This window comes from Staurois parvus, unplaced genomic scaffold (assembly GCF_062004578.1).
Source record: "Staurois parvus isolate SC_StPar_1 unplaced genomic scaffold, SC_StPar_1.0 ptg000512l, whole genome shotgun sequence".
Classification (NCBI taxonomy): Eukaryota; Metazoa; Chordata; class Amphibia; order Anura; family Ranidae; genus Staurois; species Staurois parvus.
The window spans coordinates 1,028,339-1,055,973 of record NW_028318308.1 but is presented as its reverse complement, the minus strand read 5'-3'; the positions used below and the strand labels follow the sequence as shown (position 1 = coordinate 1,055,973).

The 27,635-nt window shown below is 46.5% G+C and overlaps 1 protein-coding gene across 1 annotated transcript; it reads right to left on the bottom strand.

The window, feature by feature from the left end:
• Positions 1 to 6: 6 nt before the first annotated feature.
• Positions 7 to 23,905, bottom strand: LOC149451883 (thialysine N-epsilon-acetyltransferase-like). The gene is made up of 5 exons (XM_089690036.1): positions 23,887 to 23,905; positions 23,680 to 23,766; positions 14,763 to 14,864; positions 13,171 to 13,211; positions 7 to 638 (listed from the first exon to the last, which is right to left on the bottom strand). The coding sequence occupies exons 1-5, from the start codon at positions 23,903 to 23,905 to the stop codon at positions 438 to 440; spliced, it is 450 nt and encodes a 149-aa protein (XP_089546162.1). The 3' UTR covers positions 7 to 437.
• Between the last annotated feature and the right edge of the window lie 3,730 nt (positions 23,906 to 27,635).

The window sequence follows — 27,635 nt, the reverse complement described above, 5'->3', positions numbered from 1 at the left end:
GTGATCTATGTTTTGTTATATCATTATTTATTTTATTATTAAAAAAAAAAAATTAAAATATATTATGTCCATAGAGAAAAAAAATGCATACATAAAGTGCAAATTTAATAGTCTTCATCAAAGATTTAGGAACATCCCTGGGGGACAAGGGAACCTACTACCTCTGCCTATCATAGCCAGGTAGAGATTCCAAAAAAAGGCCCCACCCATAACTGATCATTTAGTCTTCAGTGGACTCCCCCAGTAGCTTCTGATCAGCTCCTATTGTGATGTCATGAGGTGGGCGGAGAGCACGGCTGAGCAGACCATACAGGTGAAGTTCCTGAGAGATAAAAGAAGCCAGCGAGTGAATCAACTCACCACCATTCACTTGTAATGTCAATTTTGTGTGGAGCACCCCTTAAATTCCTTGTGGGGAAACATGAGGTGCAGCTGCATCATGACAGTCCGGGGTCTCCGGCCCGCTCAGTATTCTTAGAAATCATCTGTCGTAGTTCTTCAGGGAGGAACCAGATCATGCGCCACCCTTCCTCGTCAGACACGTTGCGTCCCCCATGGGACTGGTAGAAGGAGATGGCTGACTGGTTCCAGTCCAGGACGGAGAGTTGGAGACGGGCACAACCCAGAGACAGGCACAGCTGTGGAGAGAGGAGAGACAGTGAGGACGGTCACAGCCACCATTATGTTATAACATCAGCGGCCAGAAAATATAAACCCCCTTCAAGGGATCGTCCTATTACTACAACACCACACTAAGTAGGGGGTCTCATATCCATCCAGTGTGCTGCTCATATCGTATTCTCAGCTATCGTGTTGGTGGAAAAGCCCCCCCATGCCCTAGGAGCCTGAAGAGTTACAGATTCCACTTCTTATAATGTGGGTGGACCTAACCCATAGAAAAAGCGGGTGTGTCCACGACTCCATCCTTTTCAGGTCAGTGTGGCCACTGTCTGGGGTGCAGTACACTTATGTGGCTCATTACGCACTACTTGTTCAGAAAAGATGCTGATTTCAGTGGCCAACACACCAGGTGTTGCACCCTCTGGTAGCTGCAAATCTCAACATGGCTCTGAAAAATGTATTGTGAGAATGAGAAAATCAGAAGAATTTTAGGAGATATTAATGTAGGATTGATATACAATTTCTGTACACGGAAACAACATCAACAACAACCACAACCACCACCACCACCAGAAGTGGCTGACTGGCAGAACACAATGCTACCGGTCTTGGTGTCCCATCACACGTGCTGTAAACACCAATCCCTCCTCCTCCTAGAATTAGGAGCGGAGACCTGCGTGTGCAGCTAGTTCTACAATACAATGTACACTCACCAGACACTTTATTAGGTTCACCTTGCTAGTGCCAAGAAAATCTCCCCCACACCATGATACCACCACCAGCCTGAACCATGGGTACAAGGCAGGAGGGATCCACCACACCATGAAACCACCACCACCAGCCTGAACCGTGGATACAAGGCAGGATGGATCCACCACACCATGAAACCACCACCACCAGCCTGAACCATTGATACAAGGCAGGATGGATCCACCACACCATGAAACCACCACCACCAGCCTGAACCATTGATACAAGGCAGGATGGATCCACCACACCATGACACCACCACCACCAGCCTGAACCATTGATACAAGGCAGGATGGATCCACCACACCATGACACCACCACCACCAGCCTGAACCATTGATACAAGGCAGGATGGATCCACCACACCATGAAACCACCACCACCAACCGGAACCATGGATACAAGGCACGATGGATCCATCACACCATGACACCACCAGCCTGAACCGTGGGTACAAGGCAGGATGAATACACCACACCTGAACTATGGATACAAGGCAGGATGGATCCACCACACCATGATACCACCACCAGCCTGAACCGTGGATACAAGGCAGGATGGATCCACCACACCATGAAACCACCACCACCAACCGGAACCATGGATACAAGGCAGGATGGATCCATCACACCATGACACCACCAGCCTGAACCGTGGGTACAAGGCAGGATGAATCCACCACACCTGAACTATGGATACAAGGCAGGATGGATCCCCCACACCATGACACCACCAGCCTGAACCATGGGTACAAGGCAGGATGGATCCACCACACCATGACACCACCACCACCACCAGCCTGAACCCTGGATACAAGGCAGGATGGATCCCCCACACCATGACACCACCAGCCTGAACCATGGGTACAAGGCAGGATGGATCCACCACAGCATGACACCACCACCACCAGCCTGAACCATGGGTACAAAGCAAGATGGATCCACCACACCATGACACTACCACCACCACCAGCCTGAACCCTGGATACAAGGCAGGATGGATCCACCATATCATGACAGCACCACCAGCAGCCTGAACCGTGGATACAAGACAGGATGGATCCATCACACCATGACACCACCACCAGCCTGAACCGTGGATACAAGGCAGGCTGGATCAATGCTTTCATGTTGGTTACACCAAATTCTGACCCTACCATCTAAATGTCGCAGCTGAAATTGAGACTCATCAGACCAAGCAGCGTTTTTCCAATCTTCTATAGTCCGTTTTGGAGATCCTGTGTGAATTGTAGCCTCTGTTTCCTGTTCTCAGCTGACAGGAGTGGCACCCGGTGTGGTCTTCTGCTGCTGTAGCACATCTGCTTCAAAGATGGACGTGTTGTGTGTTCAGAGATGGTATTCTGCATACCTTGGGTGTAACGAGGGGTTATTTGAGTAACTGTTGCCTTTCTATCATCTCCAACCAGTCTGCCCATTCTCCTCTGACCTCTGACACCAACAAGGCATTTTCTTCCACACAACTGACTCTCACTGGATATTTTCTCTTTTTCGGACCATTCTCTGTAAACCCTGGAGATGATTGTGTGTGAAAATCCCAGTAGATCAGCAGTTTTTGAAATCCTCAGACCAGCCCGTCTGACACCTACAACCATGCCACATTCAAAGTCACTTAAATCCCCTTTCTTCCCCATTCTTTTTTTTTTTTTTTTAATTTAAATATTTATTAATTTTTAAAATATTAGGAAAGTTAAGATCCACAGTATAAATTCTTTACATTCGTATAACAGCAAAAACAAAATTATACACTCATTTCCTATATTTTCCTTATTTCTCCCATCCCCCCCCTTAACAAAATCTAAAATTGCCCCCCCCCTCGCTCTTCTCTTCACCTTCCGCTCTTAGGCAAGAGAAAAAGAGACTTGAAAGGTATTTTTATTACAGAGGGGCTGGAACAAGAGAGACCTTTTTTCATCTATTCCCCTTCGATCTAAACTCTTCCCATTTTCTCCATTTCATGTATTATGTCACCAACCTATCTCCTGAATATAAAATAATTTCTCCAATCTAACAATACGGTCCACTCAATCTATCCAGTCCTCCTCTTTTGGAGCTTCTACTTGGCGCCAGAACTTGGGGATCAAACCCTTGGCGGCTGCATTTAAAAAGTACCATACACCTGATTCTTTACATTTATTTACTGATTATTATTATTATTACATCGAGTTTATATAGCGCCAAAGGGTTTGCTCAGCGCTGTACAATGGGGGGGGGGGGACAATACATGGCACAGTACAACAATAACAAACAGCGTACGAGGGGTAAAAGGGCCCTACTCTTTCGAGCTTACAATCTAGGAGGGAGGGGGTAATGGTACAGTAGGAAGTGGCTGAGGGGAGTGAGGTGGTGGGAGGAATGAGGGAGGATGGCCGTTAGGTGAGGGTGGGGTAGGCTTCCCTGAAGAGATGGGTTTTGAGGGAGCGCCTGAATGTGAGGAGGGAAGGCGACAGTCTGATGGATTGGGGCAGTGAGTTCCAGAGGATGGGGGAGGACCTGGAGAAGTCTTGCAGAGGAGGAGACCAGGGAGCAGGATAGAAGGAGGTCCTGTGAGGAGCGAAGGGTACGGGTAGGGCGGTACTTGGGGATCAGGTTGGTGAGGTAGTCAGGAGCAGTGTTGTGAACGGCTTTGTAGGTCAGGGTTAGAAGTTTAAATTTGATGCGTTGGGCAATCGGGAGCCAGTGGAGGGAGAGGCAGAGGGGGGTGGCAGAGGTGGAGCGGGTGGTGAGGTGGATGAGTCTAGCCGCTGAGTTCAGGATGGTCTGGAGCGGGGAGAGCCTGCACTGGGGTAGGCCAGTGAGAAGAGAGTTGCAGTAGTCAAGGCGTGAGATGATGAGGGAGTGTACTAGAAGTTTGGTGGTGTCTGGGGTGAGGAAGGAGCGTATCTTGGCAATGTTGCGGAGGTGGAGCCTGCATGTGTTTGTAAGTGATTTGACATGCGGTTGGAAGGAGAGGTTCGAGTCAAGAATGAAGCCAAGGACTTTGGCTTGCGGGGCGGGAATGATAGTGGAGTTACTGATAATTCTGTATTACGTAAAAGGCAGATTCCAGGGTCCAAACTAATATCAACTTCCGTAATCTTTCTAATTTGATGTACCACTCTTCTCCAGAATACTTGTATCTTTGGACATTTCCACCATATGTGATAAATCGTGCCAATCTCTCCACACCCCCGCCAACAAAGGTGACTTCTCCCCACTCTTCTTCTGCTCTATACTCGGTGTAATATATCCTCTTGTCAAACATTTGGAATTCATTTCCACCTCATGTGTACTTATATTCTCGTGAACCAATCTAAACATTTTTTTCTGTTTAACCTCATCTATCTCCACCCCCAAGTCTCTTTCCCATTTTTCTATATACAGTACATTCATTTTTTTTCACCTATGTCTAACTCAGTGAAAATTTTATATATTTTTGCCGTACCATGCTTTCCAGCACCCCGTGATTCCAACAGCCTCTCAAACAAATTCCAATCTTTTCTAGATCTCAAAGGCTTAGGCAATTTCCCCACAAAACATTTTAATTGATTATCGCTCCAACTATCTATCTTAATGAAAATCTTTCCCTCTTCCTTTTCCAAATCCTTAAGTGTTCTCAGTTCTACACCCCTCATTATATCTCTCAACTGGGCTCCCTCATTCCTGATCCATTTTCCTGAGATTTCCTCCCTACCTGTCAGGCACCGCCCGGCGGAATCTCTAGTGATCCACAGAACGGGAGCTCCCAGGACGCGGAGTCTAAGTCCCAGTCTGCCTTTTCACCAGAGCCCCTGATGGTGGGGATGGACTTGGTGTAAGACTGAAACCAAGTCATGACCCCTGAGTGCACCCAACTGTGGTAGAAGGGTCCCGCAGAGGGTACGTACCGGGGGTGAGCCTGCTGTGAAGAGGCTGACAAGTCCAGGTCCCGAGCGGGATAGATGGATGACAGTCAGGAATGAGCGTAGTCAGACTAGCCGGGCCAGTAACAGTGGAGGCAGGTAGGTACTAAACAGTAGACAGAGAGCAGCCGGGTCACAAGCCAAGGTTCAGCAACGGGAGGTCCAATAGTCATATAGCAACAGGCAGGAGAGTAGTCAAGGACCAGTCGGGGGTCAGAGCAGGAGAAGGTCAACACAAATCAGGACAAGCAGGATCGGCAACAGGAACACACTTCAGAACACGGGTACAGGAACTAGACCTTGCGGCAACCTAGTCACCGTCTGGCCAGTTTAAATAGTGAACCCTGCACCGTCATTGGTGCAATTGCCGCCGCCGCCCAGGTCCTAGTGCCTGCACATTAGTGTGCCTAGGCAATCTGCGTATGTGCAGACCTGTGCACCGCTGCGAGACCCGCAGTCCCTGACACTACCTGGCAGGAAAAACCTTGAGTTTCTCAATGGCATCAAGAATGAGTTAAAATCCCACTTTAACTGTTTGTGCATTTTATCCCGCACTCTTAAAACATTTAAAGTATACACACTCGTGCTCTCTTTTAAACCTCTATACTCTGGTGGCACCCATATACTCCTACTTAAATTATTACCACTAAGTGAATTTTCTATTGTGACCCAAATTATGTGTCCAATCAAATATTCTAGCCAAAATTACTGCTTTATAATATCTCTTAAAATCTGGCACTCCCAATCCTCCTTTCTCTTTATTTCTAGTTATCACTTCATAAGATACTCTCGGTTTTTTATTTCTCCAAATATATCTTATCATCATCTTTTTAATCATCTTAAAATATACCTCTGGAAGCTTAATAGGGACCTTTTGGAATCTATATAGGATTTTGGGAACAACTACCATTTTTATCAGATTTATGCGTCCTATCAAGGACTGATTTCCTCCTCCTAATCTCTTTAGTTCCCCTCTAATTTCATTTAGCATTACTATATAATTTGATTTATAAAGGTTTTTATATGCCGAAGTGAGTTTTACCCCCAAGTATTTTAATTCTCTCTCATTCCATACAAAGGGAAATTTCCCTTGTATCCCCCTTTTTTCTTTATTTGGAAGATTTATGTTTAATATCTCTGTTTTAGCCAGGTTAATTTTTAGGTTTGACATCTCTCCACATTCCTTCAATGCCCTCATTAAGTTAGGTAGCGTTATCCTAGGGTTTCCAACATAAAACAATAAATCATCCGCAAAAGCGGCAACCTTTTGTTCTATATTTCCTACCCATATTCCTTTTATGTCTGAATTTTTCCTTATTGTTGCCAACAGTGATTCCAAGGACAAAACATACAACAATGGGGACAGCGGACAGCCCTGTCTTGTTCCATTTGTCATCTCAAATGACTCCGACATCTCCCCATTTACCATAACCACTGTAGAGGGCCTCCTATACAACTTTCCTATCCATGCTCTCATTCTAGCTCCCACTCCCAGGACCTCCAATGTATCCATCATATATCCCCAGTTAACTCTATCAAATGCCTTCTCTGCATCTACTGAAAGAACCACCACTGGAGTCCTTTCCTTTCTACTTTTCTGAATAAGCAGCAATGATCTCAACCCATTGTCTCTGCCCTCTCTCCCTTGAACAAAACCCACCTGATCTTCATGTATCCATTTGGGCATTAAATCTTTTAGTCTATTTGCTAAGATCTTTGCATATATGTTCGTGTCTGTATTCAATAATGATATTGGTCTATAGCTTGAACACTGGGTGGGATCTTTTCCTTCTTTATGAATGAGGACCACCTGATCCTGCAGGGATTCTCGTCTCAAATCCATCTCTCCCCCCAAGGCGTTGAAATAGGACTTCAATTTAGGTATTAACAATTCACTGTATTTTTTATAATATCTAACAGTATACCCATCTGGCCCTGGGCTTTTACCTGTCATAGAGCTTTTTAATGTTATCTTTATTTCTTCATTCGTAATTTCAGATTCTAGAGAGTTCAGAAGATCTTCATTTAATTTCGGTAGGCCTGCATTTTTTAAATAAATTCTTCTTTTTTCCGCCTTTGCTATGCATGTTAAATCTTGGGGGGCAATGTTATAAAGTTTACTGTAATAATCCCTAAACACCTTCGCAATATCTCTAGTTGAGTGAACCAGTTCTCCCTTGGGGTTCTTTATTTTATCTACCATATTTGCCGGCGTATAAGATGACTTTTCAACCCGTTAAAATCTTCGGAAAAGTAGGGGGTCGTCTTATACGCCTGTATACGGCGAGCAGGTGTCAGGGCGGCACTTTTTCGAGGGGCGGTGTCCTCCAACGGACACTAAGTACAGGGGTGGGCAGAGGGGCTGCTGTACCTTACCTGGCTCCGGTCCCGGTCCCACGACGATCCGGTCCAGTAAGCGCAGCTGCTCCTTCTTTCAGTTCGGCCACTCGATGGTCGCGCGGCCGCTCGGCTCCGCCTCCTCGCCGGTGATTGGGCGCCAGCGCACACAGGCGACCAATCACCGGCGAGGAGGCGGAGCCGAGCGGCCCCGTGAAAATCAAGTGGCCGAACTGAAAGAAGGAGCAGCCGCTCCTCTCCCCCACTGACACTAACGATGGGGCACTATTCCTCCTCCACTGACACCAATGATGGGGCACTATTCCTCCCACTGACACCAATGATGGGGCACTATTCCTCCCCCACTGACACCAACAATGGGGCACTATTCCTCCCCCACTGACACCAACGATGGGGCACTATTCTCCCCACTGTCACCAATGATGGGGCACTATTCCTCCCCCACTGACACCAATGATGGGGCACTTTTCTCCCCACTGATACCAATGATGGGGCACTATTCTCCCCACTGACAACAATGATGGGGCACTATTCCTCCCCACTGACAACAATGATGGGGCACTATTCCTCCCCCACTGACACCAATGATGGGGCACTATTCTCCCCACTGACACCAATGATGGGGCACTATTCTCCCCACGGACACCAATGATGGGGCACTATTCCTCCCCACTGACACCAATGATGGGGCACTATTCCTCCCCCACTGACACCAATGATGGGGCACTATTCCTCCCCCACTGACACCAATGATGGGGCACTTTTCTCCCCACTGATACCAATGATGGGGCACTATTCTCCCCACTGACACCAATGATGGGACACTATTCCTCCCACTGACACCAATGATGGGGCACGATTCTTCCCACTGACACCAATGATGGGGCACTATTCCTCCCACTGACACTAATGATGGGACACTATTCCTCACACACTGACACTACTGATGGGGCACCATCATTGGTGTCAGTGGGAGGAATAGTGTCCCATCATTGGTGTCAGTGGGAGGAATAGTGCCCCATCATTGGTATCAGTGGAAGGAATAGTGCCCCATCATTGGTGTCAGTGGATGAAATAGTGCCCCATGATTAGTGGCAGTGGGAGGAGTAGTACCTCATCATTGGTATCAGTGGGAGGAATCATGTCCCATCATTGGTGTCAGTGGGAGGAATAGCACCCCATCATTGGAATACCATACTGAAATAGTATACCATATTGAAATCAAATCTGATGTTTTTTCATTTTTATTTGGTGTGTGTTGGAAGAGGGGTAGTCTTATACGGCGAGTATAGCTCAAACCCTATATTTTAACAGGAAAAATAGGGGGTCGTCTTATACGCCCAGTCGTCTTATAGGCCGGCAAATACGGTATATAATTCCCATTTTTCTTTTTCCTCAAAGCTCTCATTAGAAACTTTCCTGTTCTATCCCCCCCATCTATATCTTTCACATAACACTTTGTTAAAGACTCTCTTCTTCTCTTCTTCCATCATAATCTCTAATTCTTCTTTCTTTTTCTTTACTTTCTGCATTTTCTCTTCTGTTATATTCTTTTTATGCAACTGTTCAAGCTCCGCTAATTCCTTTAGGAGCCCACTGATTTTCTCTCTCCTTTCTCTTTTCTTTCTTTTCTCTTTTCAATTGCGATAAGGATTCTCCTTATATATACCTTATGGGCCTCCCACACTGTAGCTACCGACACATCTCCCGTTTAATTTTCCTCAAAATATCTCCTAATCTGCTCTCCAATCTTCGGTCTCTTGATCCATTAGAAGTGCCTCATTCAACCTCCAAACCGACCCTCCTGGAGGCCTCCTTCCCTATCCTACTTTCATTACAACCGGGGCGTGGTCTGAGAGTGACATTACCTCTATTGTTACTTTAACCAAAGACTCTATTAATCGGTGATCTATCAGTACATAGTCCAACCTAGAATACATCTCATGTACCTTTGAGAAGAAGGAATAGTCTCTGTCTTTCATGTGCATGATTCTCCAACTATCCACCAACTGATACTCCCTTATCACTTTCCTCAGTACTCTTAGGGACTTACTCCCCTCTCTTTGTGTAGAAGAAGTCGTATCCATTTGTGGGTCCATACATAAACTAAAATCCCCACCTACTATCAAATACCCCTTTCTAAAATCCATTAATCTTTTTAAAACTCTTTTCAGGAATGGCTCCGGCTTCTTATTTGGGCAATAGATATTAGCAACTGTACATTCAATACCTTGTATTTTACCTCTCAGAAATAAAAACCTCCCCTCCGGGTCTGTCTCCCTATCTTCCAACTCAAACCTTATATTCTTTGCAAATCCTATAGCTACATCGTTTGCTTTCTTAACTGGGGAATCTGCATAATACCATAATGGATAATATCTAGTATTTAACTTTACATTTGACTTGTTTCCTGCAGGAAAGCCACTGAGGCAGATCTATGTTGTAGTTCCTTATATAATTTAAACCTTTTCCCTGGGCAACTCAACCCGTTTACATTATAAGTTATAAACCGTAAATCTTCCATTTTCTTTATTTCTCTTCCCTTCTCTCTACCCTCTCCTCTCCCCCTCTCTCTCCGCCCCCATTACTCCTTTCTTCATCCAAGCTATCCACCCTAAAAACCTCCCCCCTACCCTCCCTCACCCCTCCTCCCTCCAATCTACCCTCCCTCCCTCTCCCTCCCACCAATCCCTTCTTTTAGGCTTACATTTTGCCTATACATCTTTTGAAGGACCAAACCCACCATAGATTTACCACCTTGGGGTTGAACTCCAACCATGGACAGTTCCCCCCACCCCAAATGTATCTTAGTCAATTCGATATATTCCCAATAATTCTTAAGGCCCAGAGAGAGGGAGAGAAGAAAGAGGGAGAGAAAAAAAAAAAAAAAAACACCCATCACCCTACCCCCCTCCCTCTATTCCCTATCTCCCTCTTCTAACAAACTGCCAATCTTTTTTCCCTCTAACTCCTAAACCCCCTTCTTCTTCAACCTCCCAACCAGGGACCTCTATCATTTGTAAATCAAGTCTATCACAAAAGTCTCTTCAGTCCTCGGGGAATCTCAAATAAGCTGTAACTCCATTCTTCCATCCAATTAAACACTCCGGAATACCCCATCTATAGAGCACATTCTGCTTTACCATCTGCACTAACAGGGGTTTCAAAGATCTTCTCCTCCATAATGACTCTGATGTTAAGTCCGCAAAAATCAGTATATTCATTGCACCATATTTAATAATTGATCTTCCCTTAATCTTTCTCCATATCTCTTCTCTGTCTCCCCACTTCTGGAATTGGACAATTATATCTCTTGGTTTCTCTTTTCCACTTCCTTGTTGAATTTTTCCTATCCTGAACACACCTTCCAGATTAACCAATTCTGTTTCCGATCTGTCCACTATGGAGTTCAAAATTTTACAAACAAGGCCTCGTGTTTCTTCTCTCTTTACGGATTCTGGAACTCCTCTTACCCTGAGATTGTTTCTCCTATCCCTATTTTCTTGAACTTCCATTTTAGAAAGCAATTTTTTTAGGTCTTTCCTAATTTCTATTGTCCTTTTCTCTAGGTCAGAGATATATTGGGCATGGTTTTTAACTCTTTCCTCCTCCTCCTCCACCCTTGACAACATCTGCCCCAGATCACTCCTTATAATTTCCATTTCTTGCTTTATTGTTTTTTCTAGATTCTTAAACATATCTGCCATCCCTTTCTTATTCGGTACTTGTAGTTCCTTTTCAGGTTCTTTCATCTCCAAATTTTCTGTAACTTGTTGACTACTACATTTCTTTCCCAGGGAGAGTCTAGGGCTACTTTCCATACTACTTTCCAGTTCACTTTTTTCACCAACACCTTGAGACCTTTCTGGAGTCACATTTCCTTGAGACGTATATTTTTTTATCGTCCCAGTTTGAGACCCCTTTGGCCCACTGCTTTTAACATTTTTATTCTTCATCTCTTCTATGCGTATTATTTCTCCTCAACACACGCACCACAGAAGTAATAACCAATAGGCGCCAGGAACCCAAATTTTTCCAAACTTATTATTGTCCACTTTTTCACTTAGTTCTCTTCTAGGCTGCTTTAATTCCTCCTTATCTTGTTCAGTCCCCCCAGGGAATCCCCCTTCCATATATCCTCTTTACCCTTTAAGCATCAAACAGTCACTATTATACAAAGTAGGCCAGCCTAAGCTGCTCACACTCACCCTCTACTTGCTTTTCTTCTGGCGAGACAGCTACAGGCTACCAGCAGATTCTTCTGTTGTCCCCTTCTGTTGCTCTCTTCAAGGGGGGATTCCTCTGGGTCTCTACTGCCATCTTAATTCTCTCCCCTGTGGGTAGCTCATTTCCATACTAGGGGAGGCAGGCTGCCCATGGGAGAGTTTATCCAGATCCAAAACTGTGTTCTGGGGGGTGAACCGGCGTCTTCTCTCTCACCTCGGAACACCAGCTGGATTTCCCCTACCCAGAGCTTCTCTGCGGCTGACCATGTGATCATGACACGCCTCCTCGTCTCCCCGGCAACCTTGCACGACAACCCGAACTTCCTCCAACGAGCCTCCAGCAAGTCCCTATGCCGCGGTCCACCCACTCCTCGCCGCTCACGGGGCCACCATCTTAACTCCGGGACCCACCATGCTCAGATAGGTCCCCCAGCTCCTGCACCACCAGTTCTCCGGGTATCCGAGGCGGTGGAGAACCCACAGAGAGCACCCACACCGTGCTCTCCTACACCGTCATAGATAGGCTCCGCCCCCTGTCCTAAACAAGCGATTCTCTTCCCCATTCTGATGCTCGGTTTGGACTTCAGAAAGTTGTCTTCACCACGTCTAGATGCCTAAATGCATTGAGTTGCTGCCATGTGATTGGCTGATTAGTCATTTGTGTTACCCAGGTTCACACCTAATCGTTTTCTGCAGCGTTTTGCAGAAACTGCAAGTGCAAAAACACAATGCAGAAACGGCTCAAATGCAACCTGCATAGGTGTGAACCTAAACTTATGCAGGCCGTACATGGTTCAAATTCTGAACGATTTTTCGTTCTAAAATCAAAAACATTGTTCGCTCTGTAGTCCGATGGTGCCATCAATTAATTAGAAAATCGGTTGTGTTTCACAGATTTTCCAACATGCCTGATAAACGAAAAGGGGAGGAACCACAAAAAGCACCTGGTGCCATTGCCTCACTAACAGAGCAAAAATCGAGCAAATTTTCTTAGGTCTGATTTTTGAACGAAAAATCGCTCGAAAATCAACCCACGTATAGCTGGCTTTACCAACCATTTGAACAGATGGACCTAATAAAGTGGCCGGTGAGTGAATACCAATGCTCTCTTCCTATGGGGCACAGCGCCTGAGAATGATCATTTATTGATGAATCTTCTAGGTTAGAGTAGGCCCGGGGCCATAAATATCATGCAAGTCTATTGGCTGTCAGTAACAGAGCGGTTAGGACTAGGAACGCACACCTGTGCACACAGCTAGTTCTAGAATAATACACTAAACATTACCCCGGGTGTGTATGAATCCCCAGTGTCCTCACCTCTGCTGTAGCCATCAGGAGCTTGGAGCCGATGCCTTTACCTGCCAGAGACAAGAGGGGTCAGTATAGGGAGGAGACGCGCCATGCAGAGACAAGAGGGGTCAGTATAGGGAGGAGATGCGCCATGCAGAGACAAGAGGGGTCAGTATAGGGAGGAGAAACGCCATGCAGAGAGAAGAGGGGTCAGTACAGGGAGGAGATGCGCCATGCAGAGACAAGAGGGGTCAGTATAGGGAGGAGACGCGCCATGCAGAGACAAGAGGGGTCAGTATAGGGAGGAGACGCGCCATGCAGAGAGAAGAGGGGTCAGTATAGGGAGGAGATGCACCATGCGGAGGCAAGAGGGGTCAGTATAGGGAGGAGACGTGCCATGCAGAGACAAGAGGGGTCAGTATAGGGAGGAGACGCGCCATGCGTAGACAAGATACCCCCAAATGTCAGGACGGTACAAATCCCCCCAAACGTCAGGACAATACACATCCCACTGGGGACACTGACAGATGTGGATGCTCTACTAAGGACACTGACAGATGTTGACAGGCTTCTAGGGGCACCAACAGATGTTAACGGTCCACTAGGGACACCGACAGATGTTGACAGTCCACTAGGGACACCGACGGATGTTGATGGTCCACTAGGGACACTGACAGATGTTGATGTTGCAATGGGACACTACTGCAGATGTTGATGGGACACTGTTACAATGTGACAGAAGTTGATGGGATGCTGGCACACTGACAGATGGTTTTGGTGCACTAGTACACTGTGACAGATGTTGATGGTCCAATAGGGACACTATTGCAGATGTTGATGGGACACTGGTACAATGTCACAGAAGTTGATGGGATGCTGGCACACTGACAGATTATTTTGGTGCACTAGTACACTGTGACAGATGTTGATGGTCCACTAGCCACACTAACAGATGCTGATGTTGCAATGGGACATTATTGCAGATGTTAATGGGACACTGGTACACTGGGACAGATGCTTTTGTGCACTGGTATACTGTGACAGATGTGTTTGTGCAGTGGTACACTGGTGCACATGTTGATGGGACACTGGTACAGATGTTGATGTGCACTTGGATAAGGGACATATCGTGCTTGGTGAACTGGTGCGGAATGGCTGCACTCTGTATAGCTGAAAAGTAAAATCGTAAAAATTACATTGTGTGATGGCTGTGATTGGAAACATCCATCACATGATCAGGAGGGCAAATCAGAGAGCTCATGTCCCGATCTGTGATGCGCTGTGTCTGAGGGACACAGCCATCGTGGAATTGCCCCACTGTGTGGCCCTGAGGCCACCTAGCAGGCCAGAATCTGACAGGACATACATGTATGTTCTGTCAGGATGGAGCTTGCCCCACCCAGTCATATATATATTCATTCAAACCTCCAAAGTAGACAAATGTTCTGGTGTAGTAAAATACAGAACTTATGGAACACAAAGAAGACCTGTCTGTCCACCATTTTTACATGACACTGTGACATCATAGACTGTGGTGACTGTAAGAGGTAAATCAGGGAGGGTGATCACGTAATCTGGTTGGCACTCCTCCCCCCCATCATAGATCCAATATACTCCACCTCTGTACTGCAGCATGACGAAGAGGTCCTCCAGGTATAGTGCTCGCCCCTTAAACGTGTTGTAGATGTAGTGAGACACGGCGTAACCCACCAACCGCGGCCCTGAAGACATAAGAATGGACCCAGTTTATATTTCATAGCCTGTGAATGAGTATTTTTCATGGAAAAGAACTTGTAAAAAATAAATTCAAAAATTACTATTATTCCAATTACCTTTTTTATATTTGATAGAAGAGACTTTGTAAGCACATATATATAACCCGACCAGAGCCAGTGAACGGAGAGCCAAGTCTGCCGCAATCTACAAGCATGTTGTGTCTGTTTCATGACACCAACACCCAAAGCCCACTAGACACTCCATAGCTCCATTCTTCACTTTATAGGCCACCATTAATTTCAACGGACATTTTTAATTTAATTACAATATTATTTACTGGAAAAAAAATACATTTAATCCAATTTTGTACATTTTTTAAGCTGTTCTGGACAATTCATTGACACACTTTTTACCATCTGATAAAAAAATCCAGACAGATATTTTGTAGATGGATCACGCCAAAAATCTGGACTTTTTGGTCTGAGAATTCTGAAGATAATTGTCAGTCCCTGAACTGGACATGATAAATCGCTGTCAATGGGGAGATGTTGAAAGTCGCTTGTCTTTCTGAAGTCGCTCATCTATTTGAAGTCCAAGTAAATCAGGCACCTGCAAGAGTTTGATCTTAGGGGTTGGCTGATTAAGCTGTCGGTGAAATAATCACCTATACTTGTAGTCTTTGTATGAAAATGAATTTACTTGATAACATGTGGAGAAGAACCCCCAGGGATTCCATTTTTTGGGGTCATATGTCTGTAAAGGGGACCTGTCAACGCTTTACAAATAAAAGTATTAAAATAAGCATTTGGAAATGTACAAAACAAAAATCTGGTTTTAAACAAGGTTTGTAGAAAGGGAATTTGGGAGCTACAAGATGGAGGAAGGAGGAGAGGGGAGGAGCTATGGGATGGAGAACAAAGGTGAGGGGAGGAGCTATGGGGTAGAGAACAGGGGTGAGGTGCTATGGGATGGAGAACAGAGGTGAGGTGGGGAGCGATGGTAAGGAGAACAGAGGTAAGGTGGGGAGCTATGGGATAGAGAACAGAGGTGAGGTGGGGAGCTATGGAATGGAGAACAGAAGTGAGGTGGGAGCTATGGGATGGAAAACACAGGTGAAGTGAGGAGCTATGGGATGGAGAACAGAGGTGAAGTGAGGAGCTATGGGATGGAGAACAGAGGTGAGGAGAGGAGTTATGGGATGGAGAACACAGGTGAAGTGAGGATCTATGGGATGGAGAACCGAGGTGAGGTGGGGAGCGATGGTAAGGAGAACAGAGGTAAGGTGGGGAGCTATGGGATAGAGAACAGAGGTGAGGTGGGGAGCTATGGAATGGAGAACAGAAGTGAGGTGGGAGCTATGGGATGGAAAACACAGGTGAAGTGAGGAGCTATGGGATGGAGAACAGAGGTGAAGTGAGGAGCTATGGGATGGAGAACAGAGGTGAGGAGAGGAGTTATGGGATGGAGAACACAGGTGAAGTGAGGATCTATGGGATGGAGAACCGAGGTAATGTGAGGAGCTATGGGATGGAGAACAGAGGTAATGTGAGGAGATATGGGATGGAGAACAAAGGTGAAGTGAGGAGCTATGGTATAAAGAACAGAGGTGAGGTGAGGAGCTACGCAATGAAGAACAGAGGCAAGGGGAGGTGCTATGGGCTGGAGAACAGAGGTGAGGGGAGTATCTATGGGAAGGAGAAAAGTGGTGAGGGGAGGATCTATGTCATGGAGAACAGAGGTGAGGTGGGGAGCTATGGCATGGAAAACAGAGGTGTGGTGGGGAGCTATGGCTTGGAGAGCAGAGGTGAGGGGAGGAGATATTGGATGGAGAATAAAAGCGAGAGGAGGAGATATGCGGTGGAGAACAGAGGTGAGGTGAGGTGAGGTGCTATGGGATGGAGAACAGAGGTGAGGTGGGGAGCTATGGATGGAGAACAGAGGTGAGGTGGGAAGCTAAGGGATGGAGAACCGAGGTAATGTGAGAAGCTATGGGATGGAGAACACAGGTGAAGTGAGGAGCTATGTGATGGAGAACACAGGTGAAGTGAGGAGCTATGGGATGGAGAACACAGGTGAAGTGAGGAGCTATGGGATGGAGAACACAGGTGAAGTGAGGAGCTATAGTATAAAGAACAGAGGTGGGGTGCTATGGAATTGAGAACAGTTGAGGAGAGGAGCTATATGATGGAGAACAAAGGTAATGGGAGAAGCTATGGGGTGGAGAACGGAAGTGAGTTGAGGTGAGGAGCTAGAGTATGGAGAACAGAGGTGAGGTGGGGAGCTGTGGGATGGAGAACAGAGGTGAGGTGGGGAGCTATGGATGGAGAACAGAGGTGAGGTGGGGAGCTATGGATGGAGAACAGAGGTGAGGTGAGCAGCTATGGGATGGAGAATAGAGGTGAGGAGTTGTGGGATGGAGAACAGAGGTGAGGTGAGGTGAGGAGCTATGCGATGGAGAACAGAGGTGAGGGGACGAGCTATCTTATGGAAAATAGAGGTGAAGGAAGGAGCTATCTGATGGAAACCAAAGGTGACATGAAGAGCTATGGGATGGAGAACAGAGGTGAGGTGGGGAGCTATGGAATGAAGAACAGAGGTGAGGTGAGGTGGGGAGCTATGGAATGAAGAACAGAGGTGAGCTGAGGTGGGGAGCTATGGAATGGAGAACAGAGGTGAGGTGAGGTGGGGAGCTATGGAATGGAGAACAGAGGTGAGGTGAGGTGGGGAGCTATGGAATGGAGAACAGAGGTGAGGTGAGGTGGGGAGCTATGGAATGGAGAACAGAGGTGAGGTGAGGTGGGGAGCTATGGAATGGAGAACAGAGGTGAGGTGAGGTGGGGAGCTATGGAATGGAGAACAGAGGTGAGGTGAGGTGGGGAGCTATGGAATGGAGAACAGAGGTGAGGTGAGGTGGGGAGCTATGGAATGGAGAACAGAGGTGAGGTGAGGTGGGGAGCTATGGAATGGAGAACAGAGGTGAGGGAGGAGCTATGGAATGGAGAACAGAGGTGAGGTGAGGTGAGAAGCTATGGGATGGAGAACACAGGTGAGGTGGGGAGCTATGGGATGGAGAACACAGGTGAGGTGGGGAGCTATGTGTAACAGAACCGGAACCCGACTGCACTTGGTTACTTCTGTTAGGATACCGCTTCCCAGTCCGAACGCCATCCACGGACACCACCACTGACCATACAAGACTAATAAGACAAGTCTTAAAATAAATCAGGAAATAGACCCCTTTATTTTAACACAGATACAAGATATATACATGCAAGAGAACAATTCCCCCCTCCCTGCATAATGACACAGGGCGGGGCAAACCAAATCTAGCAACAAAAGACACATCAGCAGTCATCCCCCATCAAGCCAATACACAAACACATATATCCCATAATAGTTTGCTCCCAAGCAAGAAACAATAGAACAATGGGATACAACCACATGTCATCAAACAATGAACAACCCCCACACCACCTATACATGTCTACACAATATCAGGACATATCACCCTGTACCCCTAACAGGCACAGGGTGACTTACACATAATAGGGATATGGAGAGCTGAGACAGGGGTCTCCCCACCTCTCTAAAGTGAGCTGTGTTCCATGGGCCCCCACCCAAAGTGACTCCCATCACATATCTCCACTTTTGGCAGGAGAGTAACGCAGGAGGACACCCCAGACGGGTGGACTCTGAAGTTAGTCTGTACTTCCAGTCCCCCAATGCCGGCACCCACACAGTTCCCCAAACAAATTGTCCCACACAAAGCACTACTCACCCACCCAACCTCTGCCTCTCTCGTAGAACATACCCGCTGCTGGGGAGAAGTACGGACTGGTCCTTCTCCCTGAAGTCCTCTCAGCCGCTGGAGAAAAGACAGGGTGGCTGGGCTGACTCCATCATGCTGCTGGGGATCCAGGTGGGTACTGTAGTCTCATCCACTTTGACTTGATGGACATCCCCCAGTGTTTGCAAAGTAAGGCTGACATCCTCCTGTCCCAATGCCAGACCCTTTTCTGGGGTTGTGTCAGTGGAGACCGAAGTCCCATCCATAGACATCAGCTCAAGCTGCCGTTGTGAGGTGCCGATTGCATCCTCTTCCTGTAGCTCCTGCAGTGCTGATTGTTGTGGGCAGAGGTCAACCATGCCATGCCCTGATGCCAGCTCGTCTGCTGGAGGCGCGACGGCTGGTTCCTCCTCAGCAAAGAAGTCAATCAAATCCCCAGTCTCTGGAACTGGTGTCTGGGGATAGGGGTTCGCCATCTCCTGTCTGTGGAACTCAGAAGATGTTACCAGTGCTGGGCAGAGTTCAGCAATGTTTGGCCCTGTTACCAGCTCTTCTGCTGGAGGCTCACCAGGTTATTTTTCCTCAGCAGAGAAGTCTACAAAATCCCCAGTCTCTGGAATTTCCACTGCCGATTCCACTGTTCAACAGGTAAAAAGTTTTGGGCATAAAATTAGCTAATCTTACATAATTATGGGGTGCTGAAAACGAAAATGACCCTAAAAAATGTTGATTGGCTCTAGTTTCCATGATATATTCACCCATCTAATGACGTAAGCCATTCAAAATTATGATACAACTTCAGCTGCATATTGCGCAATTGATACTGGTGACCAATAGAAAACTGCATGTATACTGAGATGATGCAATATTAGCCTTTAATTGCATCACTTCACTGCATAAAAGCTGCAGTATCTGTAGCTGATTGTAGTTCGTCTTTACATTTCGTTTTATGCTTATATAGGCTACTCAGTAATGCCTCCAACTTGTGTGAATAAAGCAGATAATTTCTGCTATATCTGCGGTGAAATAACTTTTATCTCACAAAAAAGGAGGATAACAGGAATGATTAAGAAAGCCTACAACTTGTATTTTGGCTGCAAGATAGGAGACCAGGACAAGAGCTGGGCACCACATATATGCTGCAATTCTTGTGGGACGGCACTGGAGCAATGGTTGAATGGAAAAAAGGCATCTATGCCTTTCGCTGTGCCAATGATTTGGAGAGAGCCAACAGATCATGTTAGTAATTGTTACTTTTGTATGGTGCCTCCAATTGTAAAAGGGCTAAATAAGAAGAAAAAGTTATCTGTGCACTATCCAAATATTCCATCGGCAATACGTCCAGTTCCTCATGGAGAGGGGCTACCAATTCCTAAAGCACCAGAATCCTTCGTGGTTGAGTCAAGTGAGGAAGAACCTGAAGCGTGTCGTCACGTGCAGTTGTTAGAGATAGCCCTTTCCTCGAATACAAGAGAAAAGCCAAGAGAAGCAAAACCGACACAAACTGAAGACAAAACTAGTGAGAATCCTAAGTATTAAAATGATTCAACTTAGCTTATGGCTATCATTTTTCTTGGTAATCCTATGCAATATATTATGCCATTTAGGCTTTGTTATGTAGTCAATATCACTTGCTTTATATTTGTGGAAAGACATCTATCTATATAATTATTGTGCATTATGTAGTCATTACGCCTATAGTAGAAAACTTTCCGTTTACAGAAAAACTAGAGCCAATTGACAAATTTCATTGTTATATTTGAACTCAGAATGTGAAATTCATTAAGAAATGGATCCTTTTGTTTCCAAAACTGGCAAAAAATAAAAATTTGTTGAACAGTGTTCTTGGGCATGCTGCTGAACATGTTTTATCAGTTGCTTGTATGCCCTTTCCAGATGCAGTTCTTTCATCAGCAGGTATTCCAGATCTGGTTCAAGCTCTGAGACCCCTGTGAGATCGAACATAGCCTCTCTGTCTTCTTGCAAGTCCTCAAGGGTAGGTTCTCCTTCATCGCCAAATGCAAAAAGATCTGTAAGGCTCTCCCACAGCAATCCAGGGCCACCAAAGTCATATCCCTCCAGAGAGCATTCTGTTGTCACCCCTAAATATTCCTGCTCTGCATACCATTGCAGAGCCCAATATCTGTTGTCCAGCTCTATCTCCTGCTGGACCAGTCTGTCCAACTCAGTCACCCATTGCTCCCGGGTCGCTCTCCCAGATATAGCATCCGTAACTTCCGATGGTCCCTGGCCCGTTCCCCTGGGGTTGGATAGCACTTGCCCTCGTACATACCAGCAACCTGGAGGGCTCCTCTCCAAAGTACCTCCCAAATCCGCTGCCTGAGCTCCAGGTACTCATCCGCAGACACAGTCCTGGGGTATGCTGCAAGAACAATCCGCAGCAGCCCTGGGAGCTCTGATGCCAGGTCCATATCTCCACTGGGGTGACCGACTTCTCCTTTCCTGATCTTGAATCCCGGTGGTGGTTTAGATGTGTTCAGAGCCAGGAAGCACAATCCCACTATTGCCACCAATGTAACGGAACCGGACACCGACTGCACTTGACCGAGCGTTTAAAGGCTCTAACATACAATACTATCTAATCTCTCTGGAGATATGAGCCTGAGCTTAAATACACAGAAGTTACTTATTAATTTTAAGATTTAATATCCTGAAAGTGGGCAGTGCATAAAGTATGTACAAAGTATAAAAAGTTACAGAAAATATAAAAAATACAAGAAGACACACAATTGACTATTCACTATAGAATAAAAGGGAATAAAAAACAGAGATAAAACTTTTACCAAGATTTATCCTGCGACTGGAGCAAGTCAGAGAGTCCGTAATCCGTTAGTTGATCGAACCAGCTCCATATGAATCACAAATGTCCAAATGTCAGGGTCCTCAATTTATGGGGATATGGACGTAGGCGGGACATTAGTTCTTGGCCAATTGACTCTGGGGGGTGTTCCTGTATGAGCCCACAGGCTGTTCTGGGTGCTGAAATGCCCAAAGTCAATTGGACCAAGACCGATTTGAATCACGAAGTCGGGGATTGAATTTCCGACACCAGCGCATCAGTCCGATCGCGACAGTACCAATCACTGTTCCGCTATCGCACTCCAGCACCACCTAACCATTTCCTGCATTTTCCTGGCATTCTACATAGGCCACAAATATAGTTTTTATATGCCGATGTAGCTGATAGAGTGCCCAATCAGAAGGAAGTATTTTCATCTCTGCAAATAGCTTGTATGAGGGATGAAACATACTCCTTTGAAGTATGTATATACATTTAGAGCTCCCTAGACAGATCGGAGCCCCCCTGGTGTCATGAAGCCAAAACGTCTGCGTTCCTCTTTTAAGCTTCAGGAAGATGGCAGAGTCTGATTACATACAGGTGACAAAATATTATTAGCACCCAGGCGTCACTTCCAGCCTGAGGAAGCTCTGTCTCTTTTCAGATGCTAATGGATGACCATCTGTCTCTGAGTACCTATGACTGAATATTTTTTTAATAACAAGGACTGAAACTACATTTATGATTACATATTGCTACAGGTCACATTTCAGCTACTCACATCTGTACATTTATGTCACACCACCGCTGACCATACAAGACTAAATGAGGCCAGTCTTGAAATAAATCAGGAAATAGACCCCTTTATTTTAACACAGATACAAGATATATACATTCAAGAGAACAATTCCCCCTCCCTGCATAATAACACAGGTCGTAGCAAACCACATCTAGCAACAAGAGACACACAGCAGACACCCCCCCCGCCAAGCCAATACACAAACACATACATCCCATAATAGTTTGCTCCCAAGCAAGACACACAATAGAACAATCGGATACAACCACATGGCATCAAACAATGAACAACCCCCCCACCCCACCTATACATGTCTACACAATATCAGGACATATCACCCTGCACCCCTAACAGGCACAGGGTGACTTACACATAATAGGGAAATGGGGAGCTGAGACAGGGGTCTCCCCACCTCTCTAAAGTAAGCTGTGTTCCATGGGCCCCCCACCCAAAGTAACTCCCGTCACATAAATGTAACGGAACCGTCCCAGTCTGCGGCTGGGTATTTCCATTAGACTCCCGCTTCCCTGTCCGAACACCGTCCACGGACACCACCGCTGACCATACAGGACTAGGCGAGACCAGTCTTGAAATAAATCAGGAAATATACTACTTTATTTTAACACAGATACAAGATATATACACAGGGCGGGGCAATACACACCCAGTAACAAGAGACACATCAGCAGACACCCCATCAGGGGGAAGGGCTGCCAGAAACACCCCCCACCAAGCCAATACACACAAACACATACATCCCATAATAGTTTGCTCCCAAGCAAGACACACAAAAAAACACTGGGGCACAACCACATGGCATTAAACAATGAACAACCCCCACCCCACCTATACATGTCTACACAATATCATGACATATCACCCTGCACCCCTAACAGGCACAGGGTGACTTACACATAAGAGGGATATGGGGAGCTGAGACAGGGGTCTCCCCACCTCTCCAAAGTGAGCTGTGTTCCATGGGCCCCCCACCCAAAGTGACTCCCATCACACTATGGAATGGAAAACAGAGGTGAGGTGAAGAGCTATGGGATGGAGAACAGAGGTGAGGGAGGAGCTATGGAATGGAGAACAGAGGTGAGGGAGGAGCTATTGGATGGAGAACAGAGGTGAGGTGAGGAGCTATGGAATGGAGAACAGAGGTGAGGGAGGAGCTATGGAATGGAGAACAAAGGTGAGGGGAGGAGCTATGTGATTGAGAACAGAGGTGAGGAAAGAAAGGACGGGAAATTGCCCCCTACTGGGCAGATGTATTACTGTACAGAGCACAGTACTGTATACAATTCTATATAATATCATTATTACTACAGTAACAAGCTCCTCCTACATTGGTGAGCTTTCCTTGCAGTAGTCTCTGCCCCTCCCACAATATGGAGATTTCCCCCCAGTAGTTTGTGTTTATACTGCTCTTGATACCTTCTGCTCTTTTCTGTTCATCTTCTTCCTCAGCTACTAGGCAGCGGAATAGAGGGGAGGGCTCCTCGAAGCCATCATGGCGCAGCCCTGTGGAAGAAAATAAATGGTAATTATGGATGCCAACAACTAAATTGTTTCTATGCTAAGTCCACGGAAGTGGTGTATAAAATCGACCATTAGGACTAATGCATCTTCAGCCCCACCTACCTTCTGCTGTATTCATCATCTCATCCGACATCTTCTCGTAATCTGCCAATTCCTGCAAAATACAGACACAATAAACTCAGTATAGCACCCCCTACTGGCCACACTGATCACTGCTACTGAGAATGACACCAGGACAGGAGAGGTGGGACTGTGCAGAGTCCATACATACAGAACAAGTACACATTCTGTAGTTTTAGAGCCAAAACATAGAGGGGGCGGGAAGGGGGCATGAGAGGGGCGTTGCCATCCCCGTGCTACAGGGGGCCTCTGGGGTTTCCCTTTCACACCAGGGTAGAAGGGGCAGCAGGGACAGCATTTACTAGAGCCTATTGGCTGTATTTTCCTCCTGCCGCAGCTGAAAGCCAGCGGCAGGAGGAAAATACAGTTGATCGGTTCTAGTAAAAGTTACCCCCCGGTCCATGTTTCACTTCTTTCTGGTGTTTTCCCCCCAGCAACACTGTCATCTTCCCTCCTCTCCATGCCAGCTGCGTCAGGGGATCTCTTAGGGATGGAAAGTGGGGGGAAGGGTCCATTTAGAGGCATCTTCCTATTCTAAATGAACACAGTGAGTGATCGGAACCAATCACTCCAGCGTTCATTCATAACTGAAGAATAGAAAACTGTTTTTGTGAATGAACATGAAGCCAATCAGCACAGAGCATGTCCCATTCATTCACTGTCCAGTGCAGCTGAGGCTGCAGAGACAGGGACTGGGGAATCTCTGTCCTCGGTCCCTTTTGCGGTCTCAAAAATGACACATCAAGTGTCTGTTTTGGCCCCTGATATTTCCCCAAAGTCCCCCAAAGGGGCTCCTAAAAAATAAATGTTGTAAAAAAAATAATAAAAATAAAAACTCTGACAAAGTTCACTGTCCTACGGACGCCATCCACTGCTCCACTGACTGACACCAGTCTCTACTCTACTGATATTGTCCATGCACCAATCTCTGCCCTACTGACACCGTCCACTGCTCCACTGACTGACACCAGTCTCTACTGATATTGTCCACACACCAATCTCTGCCCTACTGACACCATCTACTACTCCACTGACTGACACCAGTCTCTACTGATATTGTCCACGCACCAATCTCTGTCCTACTGACACCGTCCACTGCTCCACTGACTGACACCAGTCTCTACTGATATTGTCCACGCACCAATCTCTGTCCTACTGACACCGTCCACTGCTCCACTGACTGACACCAGTCTCTACTGATATTGTCCACGCACCAATCTCTGTCCTACTGACACCGTCCACTGCTCCACTGACTGACACCAGTCTCTACTGATATTGTCCACGCACCAATCTCTGTCCTACTGACACCGTCCACTGCTCCACTGACTGACACCAGTCTCTACTGATATTGTCCACGCACCAATCTCTGTCCTACTGACACTGTCCACTTATAGAGTAGGTGAAGTTCATATTTTTATAGTGACATTTATCTTATTAATCGAAGCTATTTTTTGGGTACAAGAATGCCTTTGTTTTATTTAAACATTCCCTTTTAAGCCCCTCCCACTGTTTCCACAACTTGGTCATATCCTTGTTGATTTCTACTCCCTGGCCTTACTGACCACTCCCTCCTCCTCAAAAACTACTTACTTGGTACCCATCACTGTGCTTTTTGTTGGTTCTCATCCTACCTATCCCACCGCATCTTCAGTGTCATTTACAATTCTACTTCCTCCTCTTCCAAACTGAGGCCCCCTGATTGCCTTTATCAAACCCTTGGGGCATTTTTCCCTCCACTAACAAAACACATTATTCCTCCCACTGAAACCAACAGCGGGGCAATGTTCCTGCTACTGACATCAACAATGGGACATGATTCCTCCCACTGACACCAACAATGGGACGTACAGAAATTCCTGCTACTGTCATCAACAATGGGGCACTATTTCTCCCGTTGACGCCAATATTGGGACACTACTCCTCCCACTGATACCAGTGATGGGGAACTATTCTTCCCGCTGACACCAATGATGGGGCGCTATTCCTCCCACTGACACCAATGATGGGGCGCTATTCCCCCCACTGACACCAATGATGGGGCGCTATTCCCCCCACTGACACCAATGATGGAGCACTATTCCTCCCACTGATACCAATGATGGGACACTATTCCTCCCACTGACACCAACGACGGGGCACTATTCCTCCCACTGACACCAATGACGGGGCACTATTCCTCCCACTGACACCAATGATGGGGCACTATTCCTCCCACTGACACCAATGATGGGGCACTATTCCTCCAACTGACACCAATGATGGGGCACTATTCCTCCCACTGATACCAATGATGGGGCACTATTCCTCCCACTGACACCAATGATGAGACACTATTCCTCCCACTGACACCAATGATGGGGCACGATTCCTCCCACTGATACCAATGATGGGGCACTATTCCTTCCACTGACACCAATGATGGGACACTATTCCTCCCACTGACACCAATGACGGGGCACTATTCCTCCCACGGATACCAATGATGGGGCACTATTCCTCCCACTGACACCAATGATGGGGCACTATTCCCCTCACTGATACCAATGATAGGACACTATTCCTCCCACTGATACCAATGATGGGACACTATTCCTCCCACTGATACCAGTGATGGGGAACTATTCTTCCCGCTGACACCAATGATGGGGCACTATTCCTCCCACTGACACCAATGATGGGGCACTATTCTTCCCGCTGACACCAATGATGGGTCATTTTTGAAAACCAAAAATTACGTTAACAGAGGCGTTGGTAAACCGAGGTCCAAGTCCTGCAGTCTGAGGGAAGCAGGTAGGGACGACACACGCTTGTAGGGGGAAGCTGAGGTGTAAGCTGGTGCTTACAATATGGTGCCAAATTCAAAATGCTTTTTTCCCCACATTTTAAAAGACTTTGTACAAAGCTAATATGTGTTGCTGACTCATGATTACTAGTCTAGTAGGCTGCCAGGGGGTCTGTAAGGGGCTAACTCAGGCTCTGCAGTTTCCCAGACTTTCTGTGCGCTGCCCTCTACCCTGTGTTCTTTATTAAAAGGGGGAGGGCTCAGCTCCAGAGTTCCACAGCATAGGAGAAGGAGAGCAAGCTGGGATATGGACTGATGGAGTGGTCACCTCTGAGAAGAGCCACTCCTTTGTGCGTACCCAAGCGGAGTCCCCTCAAAGATCTCCCAGCAGCGAGTCCTCCCTCCCCCGGACTGTATACAATGTGTGTGTGTGTGATATATATATATATATATATATATATATACACACACACACACACACACAGTATCTCCCAGAAGTGAGTCCCCCCTCCCCCGGACTGTATACAATGTATATATATATTACATACATACATATATATAAAGATAGTGTCTCCCAGAAGTCCCAACATGGCACCTCATGGCAAAGAACTCTGAGGATCTGAAAAAAAAAAGAATTGTTGCTCTACATAAAGATGGCCGAGGCTATAAGAAGATTGGCAAGACCCTGAAACTGAGCTGCAGCACGGTGGCCAAGACCATACGGCGGTGTAACAGGACAGGTTCCCCTCAGAACAGGCCTCGCCATGGTCCACCAAAGAAGTTGAGTGCACGTGCTCAGCGTCATATCCAGAGGTTGTCTTTGGGAAATAGACATATGAGTGCTGCCAGCATTGCTGCAGAGGGTGAAGGGGTGGGGGGGTCAGCCTGTCAGTGCTCAGACCATACGCTGCACACTGCATCACATTGGTCTCCATGGCTGCCATCCCAG

Excerpts from the sequence above, each read along its gene's own strand:
- LOC149451883 (XM_089690036.1), bottom strand. Across the intron at positions 14,865-23,679 it reads TGAACAGAAAAGAGCAGAAG|GGCCGCGGTTGGTGGGTTAC; the intron begins GTATCAAGAGCA and ends TTATGTCTTCAG. Across the intron at positions 639-13,170 it reads TCCTGATGGCTACAGCAGAG|CTGTGCCTGTCTCTGGGTTG; the intron begins GTGAGGACACTG and ends CTCTCTCCACAG.